Source organism: Amblyomma americanum, chromosome 8, assembly GCF_052857255.1.
Source record: "Amblyomma americanum isolate KBUSLIRL-KWMA chromosome 8, ASM5285725v1, whole genome shotgun sequence".
Taxonomy (NCBI): Eukaryota; Metazoa; Arthropoda; class Arachnida; order Ixodida; family Ixodidae; genus Amblyomma; species Amblyomma americanum.
In genome coordinates, this window is record NC_135504.1 from 127,459,957 (window position 1) to 127,475,404 (window position 15,448).

A 15,448-nucleotide genomic window follows, 5' to 3' on the forward strand; every position below is an offset into this window, starting at 1 on the left:
AATAGCCGCGAGCATCTTCGAAATGCCGTCAAAACCACGGAAAACGTCTCTCCGTTTCTCTAGTAAGGATTACCAGAATTGCTGTCCCTTCAATGACTAAATTATGCCGCTGTTGTGCGTGTTTCTGACAAAATTTTGTTACAAATTTTGGCTATAGCGAACTACAGTAATCCCTCCTCATAACGAAGTCAGCGGGACGGCGAAAAAATTCGTTATAAGCGGTAATTCGATATAAGCGACAACCCGAGAAAAGCTAAAGCAGTCTAGCACCGCACCTGCGAGGAAGTCAAAATACAATGTATTCAGTGAAGCAAAACTTTATTCGGGTGCAAAAAAGGCAATGAGCTTTGGCAGTTTCAAGCTCTTGCCTGACGCGTGCAACCCCTGCTCTAACCTGATCAAGCATTGCACGAGGCCGTGGTCGCTGCCCATGCATTCAACCTTCGGGGTATTTTGAATCGCAAAAGCAGTGGCCGCTTTTATGAAGGGGGGGTGTCACAGAAGACTACTAGAGAATCGCGCTGGAAAGCACCGCAAATGCCGTGGCTCGAGTCTGAGGTTGTGTTTGTTGTGCTTCAAAAAACGATTAGCCGCTCATTGTGGGTATGCAGCGCGATCGTGAAAACTGAACGGTTTTGCAGTAGGTGCTTTGCTTGGCTACTGGGAAATTTTTTCCCGAGGTATGCATCAGTGAAGTTTGCAAAAGAGTTTTTTGGCGCATCATAATCGATGACCCTGTGCTAATGCTACAGTTCGAGTGTCGGTGTTCGCACAGTGTCACATTCGCGCCATTGACAAATGTCTAGGAACAAAATTCAGCAATCGTACCACGCATTTAGACCATTTGTCTAGTCGGATGGCGCGAATCGAGTGTGACCGGCTCGACAAAATCGCCGGGGAAACACCATGGTTGCGTTGACCTGCCATGTTGACAGCCTTACTCGCCGCTGGCGACGCTCAGATTTTTCGTGTTTTCGGCAAGTAATCAGTCGATTTGCACCGTCAAAAGTGCAATGAAGCTAGGGGCAGTGTTTTATTGCGATGCAGGCCGATTATGGCGAGCGGCAAGCAAATTTCTAGACTGGATTCCCCAAAGTTGTCTTCCCAGTTTGTTAGCGTAGCTCATCGCATCGAACATGGCAAAGGGCATGCGACCAGCAGTCGCTTGCGACCAGGCAGCAGCTCGACAACACCGTTGTTCATACTTGTAAGTGTGACCTGTGGGTCGCCTTCTCGTTTGAAGTAAAAACTATCGGGAATTATGTTGTTCGCGCACTTTCGAGAGTTTCATCTGCTTTGAGCGATGTGAAACAGTTAGGCTTAGTGACGACTATGGCAGCCAGGGGGCAGCTCAAATCATTGGCCGGCGTGTCCGTGGTTGGCATCGTTGCCGAAAGCTCAGCTCGCTCGCTGGTTGGCTCTTCATTTTGCGACTCGCAGTCGCAATTCTGGAAAAGCGATCAGCGAGTGACTGGCCTGCGGCTGTCGCTTTTCGACCAATGAGACCGTTTGTGACTGTCGCTTTTTGACCAAAACAGTCGCACAATTTCTGCGACTCACAAGTGTGAATGGGCCCATAATCAGAGGGACACTTGTTTTGTGCTTTTTGGCAGCCAGAAGTGCTCTTTAGAGCGGTAAAACTTTGTTCATCGAGCGCACCTCATGGAATGCTACAGCACAAGTCTGCCCACGATCTTTTGGCCACTTTTCGACATTCAAGAGACCACGGTTTCCTGCCATCGCAAAGCGTCAGGTATTTTCATGTAGATTTTATCATGGGGGACACCAGCGATGCGAATGCGACCGAGATTAACTGTACGGGTGCGCTGCACCATGGAATTTGACAGCTTCCGTTCGCTCTGCTGTAAACAGCTGGGGGCACTCGGCACTCGCTTGGTTACTAGGCAGGTCATCGGTCGTAGGTTTGGTACTTTTGTGGCCTGTTCTGTGCCTTCATGAGACTAAGTCGTCGGCGGTATTAATTTGACACTGCATGCGCAAAAGGGTCGCCAGCACACGGTTGCAGCGATCTGCTTGCCACTGCAGCGATCTGCTTGCAGGTCAAGCTTTTCGTGCGCTTCGAGTAATGCAGCTTAAAGTGCATGCGTTTGGGTCAGGAGCGGAAGAAATTTCGAATAAAGCTGTATTTCGAGTAAAGCAATTTCGTTACAATGGGGGATTACTGTATTTTACGATTTTTTAGTTGTTCGCTATAATGCGGTTTCACTGTAAACATGGAGCCAGGGCTTGGGCTGCATGTGCACCACAATGCCATCCTGCTGGAGGTATGTTGAACTGAAACCACACATAGCTAGTACTCCAGAAATGTTATTCGCTCGAGGCGAATGTTTCGAGATTTCGGATACTAATTGGTTGGCTGGATATTTGAAAATATTGAATGTTCCCACAAATGCAGTTAAAAGTGAACACTACAAATCAAATGAGTGAGTGGAGGTCAGACTGGTGGCTACATGGAGAGATGATGATGTCGTGTATTGCAAGGAGTGTTTGCCTATTCCCCCCCCCTTTTTGATGTGTGCAGGGCTGCCTGCGATGCATTGTGCTGCTGTGTGACGCAGACCCAGACCTGTGCAGTCAGTTTGTAGACGTGCTGGGCTCATTCCTCTCTTACTGGTCAGGTGGGTTGAAACACTGTGCAGCACACTCCATCTATTGGGGGTGGAAATGGTTGTGCATCCCTTCTCTGTGAAGACCATGGCCTTCCCTTGGAAAAGATCCTTCCCTTTGCTGGACAGGGTGTCAGCTGGCTTCCGCCTGTTGTCCTGTGCAGTGCATCAGCTAGACACTGGACTCAGCATAGCATGGTCTGTTGCAGAAGCTAGTGTGCAGCATAAAACTGAAATTGCATGAGGCTCTCATGGAAAGGCATCTGTGTGGTATGTCTCCTGGACTCATTGTACAGTGGCATGTATGCATTGCCTGAATTCTCAACAGGATGCATCTCTCTGGGCCGTTCCAAACTCAACTTTTCAGTGCAATCAAGTCTCAAAAGTGTGGCAGTGGGGGGAGTCATGTATTCAAATGCCTTCTCTGCCACCCATTGCCACGTCCTCCTGAGGGTCTTCCCTTTTCCCAGAAATAAAATGATTTGCAGGGTAGCAAGATAATGAAGCAAGCCCCAAGCTGATTTTTTTTCGGTGGCTAGAGCCTAAGGCCAGACAGGTACTTTTTGACTGAAGAGGTGTGTTGTCACTCGCAGATTTTGTCTGCTGAATTTTCGTCATAAGCTGCACTGGAATATCTGACTGCCATTGAAGATTGGTGTGATTGCACAACACTTGATATTGGTGCCTTGAAGTGAGACTCGGCATATCTGTGTTGCTAGCTCAGCAGTGGTAATGTCTGCGTGAATATTTGAAAGTTTCGAATATCAAGTCAGAAATCCTCCCATTTGATTGACTGAATGAATAGACGATATGCGAAACTGCTTGGCAACACCGCGCCCACAGCTTCCGGTTTCCATCTTGGTTCAGTCGAGCTCGTCGAGCTGGTGCGTCATTTACTATGCGTACTTTCTGATACTTGTGTAGCTGTCATGAATCTCATGAGTGGAATTTCCAAAGCCAATGCTTCAGTAGCTGTGCTGCTTGCTCTGGCGACCTTTTACCAAGTGTAGGTCATTTTACTCAGTGCCAGCACACTCCTACCGCGTCCTCATCTTCGCTTGAAATTTGGCGCTGATGAGGGCAAGAATCGGCACGGGAAAGTGGTTTTGAAATTCGAACGCTGTGCCATTGTCGCTTTAATACGCGCATTTAAGCACCGGTTCAAGTGTTGTGCATTATCATCGCTATTTTATTTTCAAGTGGAAGCAAATTCATCCGGTGGGGTAGCGAGTGGTTATTTTGCAAGCGACCGCAGCGGTGGCCAAGTGGTTGAGCATCCGCCTCGCATGCGGGAGGTGCGGGGTTCGATCCCCAGTGCCGCCGGGTACCCACCGGTGATACAATGGGTACAAGCTTTCCCCTCGTCTGGTGCTCGGCTTATTTAGGGTGAAATGCTTGGAAAACGGGTCTTTGACCCCACCTTGTGTCATGGCGCTCTTTGGCCTTAGATGCCTTTGCGCCATAAAAATCCATAATCATCATCATATTTTGCAAGCGCAACTGTGTTGACCAACTTCTGTGGCACTGAACTATCGTGAGCGCTGACGCTAGCAGCTGTGTGCACTGCAATACAATCACACAAAACCGTCGGCCAGCTGCGTACTGCCATTCCCTTAACTGCAATGTGCAATGCATATCCGAGATTTTCAACGTCAGCATTTCAAAGCCGTTGCTAGTGTTCATTCAATCAGGCGTACGCCTCGCTGAAACTGCATCATGGAGTTAATATTGCGCTTTTAGCAGTCCATATTAGCAAGTGTATATCCTGAAAAAATAACACATTCACACCTCAGTTTTTATACATAGTGGGTATCACAGCACATAGGCGCATTAATGCGCATAACGTGCCGGGGCGATCGCACGACATTAAAGGAAAACAGTGCTTGCGACCTTGCAACTGCTCCACGGCTGAGAGAGCTTTCTAGCCCTTCTAAAAGCAACTGAACTCGAGAAAACTCAAGCGAATACTTCTAAGACTAAACAGTATTGGCGTATGGTTCTTTGAATGCACTAAGTTCGCCACGGCACGAGCGATCAAGGTTCGTAGATGGAGCGCAATCAGTGCCCATGGCCACGATTTGCTGGCAAATTAATGAACGCGCTTCTTCACAACTGGACTACATGATTGAGCAACATAGGCCTCGGCCAGCTGATAAAATTTGTCTCCTCCATTACATTGTTGACATATGTGTCGATATGTTCACGTCCGACTGACTATGCGCTGTTGGAGAGTTAGTAAATGCATAAGGTCGACTACTAATTTTGATCAGAGAGAACAGACTCTGATCCATAACCTAATCGGAACGCAAATCATCTGTAAAGCTTTGTGAAAAATCAGCGCAGAAAGCGAAAGATGTGTACTGGTCAGCGTGCTGACACATAATACCTCTCATTACATTTAGTGTTATTAAAACCTTGCCACAGAGTTAAAAAAAATTTTAAAGCGAGATGCTGAAACTTACTTGGTTCCCGCACGCGTCATTCTATCCTCGCAGAGTGCACAACGTAGTGCAACAGTGCATCGACATTTGACGTTTCAAACGAAGCGCAGCCGTTTTAACCCAACGCTGTAGGCAGTGGTTTCGTTTTCTCTACCGAACCAACATGGCAGACCTAGTTCTCGGAGCGCTGCACATTTTGCTTATCGTCTATTGAATAGCACTCATTGAACAGCAGGCCTCTGTGAAGGATGGAGGGGAGATTGTGCTAGAAAAACTAGCCACCCTGTATACGCAATGCCTTATGAGCTAGACTATACCAGAAGCTTGGAAGAACGCTAATATTATTTTAAGCCATAAGAAAGGAGACACCAAGGACTTGAAAAATTACAGACTGATCAGCTCACTGTCCGTTGCCTACAAGTTATTTACAAAGGTAATCCCTAATAGAGTCAGGACAATAGATTTCAATCAGCCAAATGATCAGGCAGGCTTTCTTAAAGGATACTCGACAATAGACCATATTGCAGAATAGTGCATAGTGCAGAATATAACAAACCCCTATACAGTGGAACCCCGTTCATACGTTTTTCACCGGACTGCGAAAAAAAAAACGTAACAGCCGGGAAAACGCAACAGTGAGGAAAGGTCCGAAAATTAATGAAAACTGCAGCTTTGCCTTGAAACAATTTATTTCGACATCAAGTGAGCTTAGGTCTTAAAAAAATCGAGAATGGTCGATTGCCGTTTTTTCCGCTCGCTGGAAAACACCATGCGTTTCTAGATGGCCTGGAAAGCCGCATTGCTCTCAGCGTCGCTTTGAGGTGCGACGTACCTGCGGAGGAGGTCCAGAGCCGCGACGGCTTCTCCAAAGCTCGGGTCCGCCAACTCCCCGGAATCATGCGGCTCGTGCTCCTCGTCGTCATCACAGTCTGAGGCTTCACTCGCGACCAAGTCTGCAACGATCTCGGCGATACTCTGACATTCGGACGTCACGACAGCAGCATCCACGGTGACGTAGTCGTCATACGTGACTCCCGTGGCACCCAGCGCATTCAAAGCTTCACTCAGCTCTTGATCATGAGAGGCTGCTTCCGTCTCTTCAGCTTCCGTGGCAGTTTCCTCTCCGCCGCCCATGCGAAAGCCACACCGCGCGAAGCAGTGCTGTGCAGTTGACGCGCTCACTGCAGTCCACGCTGGCTGCCTGTCGACTGCGTTGAGAACATCCAGCTTTTCCTCGAGGGAAAGCGCCTTGCCATCAAAGGACGACAAATCGCTCGCGGTGTTAGTGAGGCCCGACGAGGCGTAGGCAGCGTAGGTGTTGACGGGAGGACTCGGATGGGTTGAACCGCACAAACAAGAAAGACTGGATTAGCGAGGCCTGACGAGGCGTAGGCAGCGTAGCTGTTGACGGAAGGGCACGGACGACTCGGATGGGTCGAACCGCACCAACGCCTCCTCTATTTACAGTGCCCGGCAATTCACGCTCTCAGCGCCGTCGCGTCTCCGTTCACGTAGCGCGCTTGGCAGCCGCGAGGAGGCGCCACGTAAACAGGGTTTGTTTATCACCCGATGGCTCGCGTGATTTGGCCATTTGGGATTTGGCGACGTGCTTTGCTGCGTTGAAACATGTGCTTTTGCGACACGTCTCGCTTCGTCTGACATGGCGTACTGTTGCGTGCCTTTGTGCAAGTCGGATGAAAAAAAGAAGACTCCGGGGCTATCGTTTCATGAATTTCCATCAGACTTGGCATTGAGGGAGAAGTGGATTGCTGCAGTTCGATGCGATGGTTGGAAACTGAACGCAGGTCGTGCTACACAAAGGTTTGCAGCCGGCACTTCAAGAAGGAAGATTTCATTGAAGGCAAAAGACGTCGACTGAAGAAAGGTAGTGTACCTTCCGTTTTTGATGACTTCCCTCATCATTTGCAATCGAAGGCAACACGAGACAGGAGCACAGCAAGCATAGAGAAACGAGCCCAGTTTACGTTTTCGCTGTCGACGAACGCTTCGGCCGCCACCGCATCAACCTCTGCCTTGCTACCGTCCGTAACTTCGGCCGAACCACCTACTGAGGAAGGTGCTCTAATGGACACAACACCTGTCAGTGAACCCGCGGACCACTCTTATGTGAAGAGTAATATGAGCAATCGAGGCGTCCAGGTCGACTGCAGAGCACCAACAAGTCTACTGACAACAGAAAGAGCGAAGAGCGATGTATTTCATTAAACTTGAAGCACTTCTGATTGGATTTATTCTGCAGATTTGAATAAGTGTCGCACTTTTCATTGTTTTTCAGGTATGCCACTGACGAAGTCGGAAAAGCTCTTTCTTAACACACTATATGTTGCATGGTGGACTTTTTCATATTGACTTGATTCTAGAAGGTCCTTGCATGGCGTTCGGATTCTGTAAACTTGACACTTCACTGAATAGAGTCTGTTGAGGTGATTTAAAGCATGGTGTGTGCATTCTTCCAACCCAACATCGCTTATTGAATTGAGTATTCTTAGTTTGTTCTGCTGCTGTGCGCGTTGCGCTATCCTAAGGTGCTAGAAATGCAGTAAAGCTAAATTCTCAATGGATTCAACTGGCGCCAGAAAAAGACAAGTGAATTTCACATCCATTCACATTCTGTAATATCTGCTTCGGATGTCTTTCGGTTGTTTTTCTTTGATATCTTTGCTCAGTGCTCCTCGTGGGGCAAGATATGTTGAAATCGTCACATATCCAGACCTGTGGAAAACAAAGCGGGAGAACACGTCTTGCTGTGTTTTTATCCGCTGCGTTGCCACTTGCCACCACGCGCACCACCTCTGATCTCCGCTGCCCTGGTAGACCAGCGTAGGGGAACCCTGTTTAGGTGGAGGCACCTGGCGGCAATGCGTTGTACTATCGCCGACGGCGGCGGGCTATTGTCCTGCGCTCTTTCGCCGGGCACTGAAAGTATAGAGGAGGCGCTGACCGCACAAACAAAAAAGACTGGATTGCTGCGGGCCCGCGGGTTTTACTCGCTTTGGCTGACGAGGCAGTGGCCATCTAGTGGCAATCTCTCCAACTCGCGTGCGGCTTTTTATGGCCTCCGAGATTGCCCACGCGCGTGCAAGGGGGTGATCTCTGAGGCCATGGCCTTGTAACCAATTCCGTAGCCAAGCCTGGCCAAGACTCGTCAAAATGGCGGTTGGCGCGCGTTGCCCGGTCGGGTTTGGTGTGCCAGGTTGCGATGTATCATGCGGGAACGTTTTCACAGCTACAACGTAACAGCGGGGTACCCAATACATTGGATCCCATGCGAGCTATGCCAGGACCGGACGAAAACGACGTAGCAGTCGGGAAAACGCAGCAGTGAGGAACGTAACAGCGGGGTCCTACTGTATATAGCCTTCATTGACTACAACAAAGCATTTGACTCAGTGGAAGCCTCAGCAGCCATGCATTGCGCAGTCATGGTGTAGAAGAGTCTTATGTCAAAATACTGGAAGATATCTATAACAACTGCACAGCTACTGTGGTCCTTCATAAAGTCAGCAATAAAATTCCAATAAGGAGGGGCGTCAGGTAGGGAGACACGATCTAACCAATGCTTTTCACCGCTTGTTTACAGGAGGTGTTCTGAGGGCTGGATTGGGAGCAGTTGGGGATAAGAGTTAATGGAGAATATCTAAGTAATCTGCTATTCGCTGATGACATTGCCTCGCTGAGTCACTCAGGAGATGAACTGCAAAGCATTATCAATGAGTTAGCCAGAGCAGAACAGGATTCAAATTGATCAATATCTCAGATAAATTGTGACTACAAGGTTGCAGTGTGACTCAAACGCCATTATGACATTTAAGAAGGTAGAGCAAGTTAAATGCTTTGAAAAGAAAATTGGGGTGAGTTGGGAATCGAACCCTCATAGCGGAACCCTTAACGCTGCCGCGTCATACCATTAAAGTGGAGTATAAATATCCCCCCAATTTTTGTCTCCCACAGTTAAGGGAATTTTGAATTTTTCGCTGCAGAAACTTTGGGGCCTTATTTATAAGCAATGTACACTCACTTTGCCGGAATTGCAACATCTCTCGCAAAATACTGAGCGCTCTTTTCTTATGCTTGATTCACCTGTTTCGCTGTTTCGATTTTGCTAGCATTGGATTTGTTAGCAAAGCTGCTGCAAACAAGGTTTTGTTTGGAACAAACATTATTCGGACATCCTTGGTCGTGACAGAGAAGCAGGACGTGTCCTATCTGGTGTGCTGCTGATATGCTGGCTGCCACAGGTAACAGCAGTGGCCCCTCTGTCCTGGCAGGCAGTTTGGTAAGCTGCACTATTGTAAACTGCAGTGGCAGTGAGGGAGGGATGCCGGGTCTCACGTGGGCTCCAGGTTAAGCTTCTTAGGGGACCTGTCGGCTCACTCAGAGTTCCTTTCAGAGAAGCTCTTTGCCTGCCAGGTAAAGAGTAAGGAAGTTCGATGTTCAACACTGCATGAGTTTGCTGTTCATTGACCGCTCACCTCCTGAGGACCCCGGGTGCACGTGCATTGGCATTTCCTGTAGCTGTTTGCCAAGGTGGCACACTGTGAGGTGATGGATGCTCTAGGTGCCCTTGGGATGCTGTATGGAGGTTGGTGGACATTGGGAGCGAGCATGTAGGCAAGCCTTGTGCCATGCCCACGGTCTGACATGCCATGGCATAATGTGTAGGTGCTGCAGAACAGAGCCGTCATTTGAGGCACTGCATATTCAGACTAGGACAAAAAGAGCAACCAGGCACTGGTGCTGTTTGCTGGTTCCTTCGCTGTGTTTGCATCTTCAGTACCTCAAGAGATAAAAGCCTGCTGGGGAATGGGAGGACGGGCTTACGCTGTGCAGTGTTTGTCTCTCTGCTGCTCTGACATTGTGGGGTTGTGTTGCAGGGGCAGCCATGCTGTCTGTGTGTGAGGGCCTATGTGCCCTGGGAAGCCGACGGTGTGGGGTGCTGAGCCGCATTGAGCCTCGTGTCCGACAGTTGCTGAGCGGCCCTGGCCACACCGCCATCCCTCCCAGGGCCCTGGTGAGAGAACACACCTGTGATATCTGTACCCGGGGCAGAGGCCTTTGTCCAAAGACATTTCGGCAACCTTGAGCATTTACAAGCGTCTCAAACCTCACTACAACGAACATTGCTACTGCAAAGTCTTTCTAATTCTCTGTCAGCAGGCCATGTAAAGTAGTGCAATTGTTCTCCCCCACATCAAACTTTTTCAGAGTGGCATTCCGCTCCAACAAAGTTTTTACTAAGGTAAAGTAAACATGAAAATGTTTTTTTAGCGCTAGAAACCTAAAAGCCCTCTGATGTGCATTTCAAATGGCGCCGCCAAAATTCCCCATGGCTCGGCACACGGCATGCGCGCATTGATCGTAGCATTGCTTGCGGTGGGAATTGTGCCACTTTCTTTGCTCAGAGGTGCGAATGGCGCAAGTTCCAGTTCGTGCCATTGTGCGTGCCATGGATCCATGATGCGGCTTTTGTCACAGAGCCACACTGTCTGCCTTCTTTCTTTCCTCTTCGCACTTCGTGTTACGCCACAGGACAGGGAAATGTGTTCCTCACTGCTGTCACAGTCAAATGCTCGATTTCTTTTTGTGAAGCTGCCCGTTGTCTTCCCTTCCCATGTGGTGCAGGTGCTGCTGTGGACGCTGGTGCTGCAGGCAGGCGTAGAGCGCGCTTCGCTCCCCGTGTCCCTGGACGACGGGCTGGCAGCCATGGATGCGTGGAGCGTGTACCGGGTGGCCCGCCAGGCCACCCGCTATGGACACTTTGCATCCGCCGCACCCCTCTTTGCCAGCCTGGCCAACAAGGTGGGGCGTCGTGAGAAATTCTTGCAAATACTACCATATAGTGCTGTATATAATTAAAAAGAAAAAACAATGCAGAAACATGGGATGAGAAAGAACGTGATGGCACAGCGCGTTGACTAGCAACTCGTTTTTATTCCACCAGTTGCGAAAAAGTGTAAAGAAGACTTGCCACAGTCGCAATGGCACAGCAGAGAAGACTGCACTCTGACAAGATGGCTGACTCACCTACAGGCACACTTTGCCCTTGCTGTCTTCTCTCCCATGAGCACGCGGCAATATATATATGGCTGGAAAAACATGTTAACAACAAAAACACAAAACATTATAGACAACCTCAATACAGACTATGCAATCATTGCAGGTGCTTTGCACAAGTCAAAAGAAGAGATACCATATTTACATGACTTTAAGTCGACTCGAATGTTAGTCGAATCCCCCATATCACATTGCAGAAAAAAAAAACCTGGAGGTCGTTTAAGCTTGGCCTTTAATAATAGAATGTTATCCTGCAGCCGCCGGTTATCGCCAGCCGCTATCGGCTGCCGCACGCAGGCATGCCGTAGGCACATTCCGAAATGACAATGTATTAGTCGCTGGACTACTCATCCACACTAGCGCTGCCGTCCTGATTGCGCGCAGCGAAATCCCGGCCTTTGCAAACAGCAACATGACGACATTGCATGGAACAGCTGAAAATTTTGCCTCGCTGCAGCTGCTACACCTGTATCACCCATTGCAAATGTCGAACTTGTGGCCTGGCACGCAGCTGTTCATTTCTTCGGCGTAAAGAATGACAGCCATCTTGAATGTAGCCGTGAACGAGTGCCGGTCGCTTACCTGACCCAGAGCACAAATGATGACTGATGAAGCAGTACATTAAAAAGTTGTGAAAGGCGGCTGGCAGTAGTCAAATGCGTCAGAGCCAAAGAGAACCACGCGTGAGCGCCGTTGGCTCTTCCGATGGCTGCCGGCTCTCCCCTGCACTGCTGCCGTTCCAAGTGGCGGTGCCACCGCGATTGGAACAGCGACTCTTCCATCAACTATCGACGTTCCTCTGGGCGCCGAGTGCGCAGTTGAAAGTAAAAAAATGAAAAAGAAACTTGGAGGATGCCTATTAAAAGTACAGTGGACTCTCGTTAAACGGAACCTCAAGGGACCGGGAAAATATGTTCCGTTTACAGGAGTTTCGTTTAGAGAGAGAAGGTTCAGGATTTCGCAATCCATTCCGCGCTTCTTGGTCCCGACGAGGCAGGCATGCGTGCAGTTGTCAGTCTTTGCGGAAGCGGATCTCAAATGCAAAATCTAGATAATAAAGAGAACGGTACACTATGGGCACAAACTTTATTGCACTAAAGCAGTGAACTTTTTTTTTTCAAAGCACTACTGAAATTTTAAAAAAATGTCAATAGTCGACTTATTCCGCGGAAATCAGTGGGAACTGTGATTTATTGGCTTGTGAAAAAGGACTTTATGTTTGCTTGTTTTAGCTCTCGCAACCATTTTCTTTGGATGGCGACACCCATACTAGACAGGCTGCTCAAAAACAGCTCAGAACCTTCTTCTGATTGGAAGAAACTCTTCAGCATTTGGACTGTCGATTCTGCCTGCGCTGGTGTCACCACAGGATCAGAGTCGGCAGTCTCATTTTTGGCTTCTTCCTCCTCGTCTTTGCTTTCATCGGGGGGCCAGACATCGGCTATAATGCTCTCCACGGTGTTTTCCAGGCATGTTGCCACGTCACTGTCGATTTGAACATACTCATCAAATTGTACGCCCATCGCAGCATAATTCGCCAGTAGCAGCTCTTCTTTGGCTGCATCTTGGACATCAAGCTCATCCTGTGTGCAGTGTTTTTTTGTAGCTGAGGCAAACCCTGCATGTCTGAAGCAGCTGGCAATGGTCGTTGCACTCACCTGCTGCCAAGCATCATCAAGGAGGTAAACGGCGCGCAGTACATAGACCCTGTAGTCCTTCCCCTTGCCCATGCATAACAGCATCCTCCAGAGAAGCTTTTTGTGGAAGCGCAACTTGAGCGCTTGGATCACACCCTGATCCATAGGCTGCAGCAGAGCTATGGTGTTTGCTGGCAGAAATTCCAACTGTATGGACTTCAGACCTGGCACAGTTCCATGTCCAGGGCAGTTATCGACAAGGAACAAAACTTTCCTGTTCTCTCGTGAGAAGCGTGCGTCCTCGCGATAAGTCCATTCCTTGAAAATGGACTGCGTCATCCACGCCTTGCCGTTAGCCTGATAAGAAACAGGGAAGGTTGCGACATTTTTAAAGCAGCGAGGGTGCTTCGATTTCCCGGTCACTAGCGGTTTCAATTTGTCACTTCCCGTCATGTTGGCCCCGATCAGGAGAGTCAACCTGTCCTTACTCAGCTTCTCCCCGGTGCATTTCTCTCCTTTGAATGACAAAGGATTTTGAGGGTAGTAATTTGATGAACAGTGCTGTCTCATCTACATTGTAGATGTTCTCTTAGTCGTACTCCTGCAGAATTTTTGGGAGCCGTCTTGCTCGCCAGTCCCCACATGCCGTCGTGTCTGCAGCAGCAGCCTCCCCTGTAACGGCACGACACACTATGCCATTCCAATCTTTAAACCTCGTCAACCGCCCTTCGCTGCTCGAGAAACCTGCGATGTCGAGCTGCAGAACAAATTCTTCTGCTTTCGCGCGAAATAGTGGCCCGCTGATCAAAATGTTTTCACTGCGGGCTCTTCGCAGCCAAACCACTAGGCACTTCTCCAGATCTTCGTGGTTGGACACCCGCATTCGTTTTCTTTGAGGGCCAAAGCGTGACGTCTCGAAAGCCTGCCGCAGCTTATCCTCGTCCTGAAGTATCCTCGTGAGGCCGCTCTTGGGGACAGCGTACTTCGTCGCAAGTGCTGTTTTTGTGAAGCGACCACTCTCGAAGTCGTTGATTATCTCCATCTACCTTTACAACGTAAGGGCATTGTGAGGCCGCTTCTGCGCTGCCATCAGATGCTGACCTCGCGACGAAATGTCGCAGACGACGCTCAACAGCGGATGTAAGGTGTAAGCCTAGCTAAACACAACTGCAAGCACACCTTGACAGAAAGCAAGCGATGCAGTTGCAGTGCGCGAGAAAACTGGAAACGTCCAAAGATGCAAACCGGGAGGAAAGGGGGCGGGACAGTGATGTGTACTGTGATGGGGCTGTGCGTGCATGTCAAGTTTCGATTTCGAGTCTATTTTCGGTTCCATTTATACGTTGGTCGGAAAATTTGAGTTCCGATTAACGAGATTTTTTTTACATTGCCTTAATACAAAACCAACCAACTACGAGGCATTTGTTCCAATTAAGTGTAGATTCCGTTTAACCGATTTCCGTTTATCGAGATTCTGCTGTATAATGCATCGGGCCACTGCTGCATCAGCAGCTGCAATTTGATCCGTTGGGGAGTGGGGGGGGTTTACTACTTATCAACAGCCGCCATCGGATGCCGTGCGCAGGGAGGGGATGCCGGTTCTGCGCATTGACGTAGCAGCTGCTCAAGGCCAACACCAAGAGCGATGCAACAGAGCCGTGCAGAAAAAATGCAACCGCGCTGTAGCATGCCTGATATCTCGTTTATCTCACCTTTATTTATGGTGCCGTGCTTTGGTTTCGGTTGTAAGTCGAACCCCCCACTTCGGATTTTCAAATTTTGAAAAATGAGTCGAATTACAATCGTGTAAATACGGTAACTTATGTCTTTGTCAAGCAGTCTAACGAATGGCTTGCTGGCGCAGCTCTGGCCTCTCCGTTGAATGATTACAGTCGAGCTCACTTATAAAGGTGTATCCAGACGGCGGACCAGTCACGTGGGGTCGACCGCAAGTGGCCCAGCCGGGCCTGGCCGGCTACAGCATCCACTCGACAGACCAAAAGAACAGGCGACAAGGCGGGCCAAAGCTCTGTGATCCACTTGCAGCAATGCTCTTCTCTCGCTTTGGCATTCAGCAGTGAGAGCAAGAAGAGTCCGCCTAAATACTCTGCGGAAAGCTCGATCGATCCGGAACAGATTTCTGTCATGGCGAGGCGGAAGTTGCATTCCCACAGTGACATGCTTCCCACGGTGGCATGCTTCGAAGCAGGGCCAATCACTGCGGACTCAATTCGTTGTTGTTACTGCCTTTTTTGTTGCGTTCACTGGCCATAAATGAGGCACCCACCTTTCGCTTGGTCTCACCTCGCCTATAAGAAGAACATATGAGTGCAAGATTTGCTTTATTTTTATTTAGAGTGAAGATTCTGCCCTTTCTAGGTTTAAGGGGAGTGTAGGTTTGTTGACCGAAATAGCTCCCGTCCTAACAACCAGAAGCGCAACTAAGGTGAGCTTATCGTCGCGTCTGTATTTGCATACGCTGAGCTAAATGTAAGAAATATGAGAAATACTGTAAAGTCCCCCCCAAAAAAGAACGTCTAGTGTGCATAACCGTGCATACGCTTATGCACACTAAAATGTGCATACGTTCTCGCCGCCAAATGCCTAAGTGTGAATGAGCCGTATAGCTGTACTATGGCTAAAAAGTAAAACGTAGCGTCATCCGACC

General features: G+C 49.0%; 1 protein-coding gene across 3 annotated transcripts in view; it reads left to right on the forward strand.

The window, feature by feature from the left end:
- Positions 1-15,448, forward strand: part of defl (Integrator complex subunit 7) — an 80,602-nt gene that overhangs the window by 12,762 nt on the left and 52,392 nt on the right. For 2 of the 3 annotated variants that reach the window (XM_077635353.1, XM_077635352.1), the window contains exons 7-9: positions 2,543-2,639; positions 9,964-10,100; positions 10,712-10,888. In XM_077635353.1, the coding sequence (XP_077491479.1) occupies positions 2,543-2,639; positions 9,964-10,100; positions 10,712-10,888 (411 nt within the window). The remainder of the gene's footprint in view (positions 1-2,542; positions 2,640-9,963; positions 10,101-10,711; positions 10,889-15,448) is intronic. The other variant, XM_077635354.1, reaches the window with a different exon arrangement.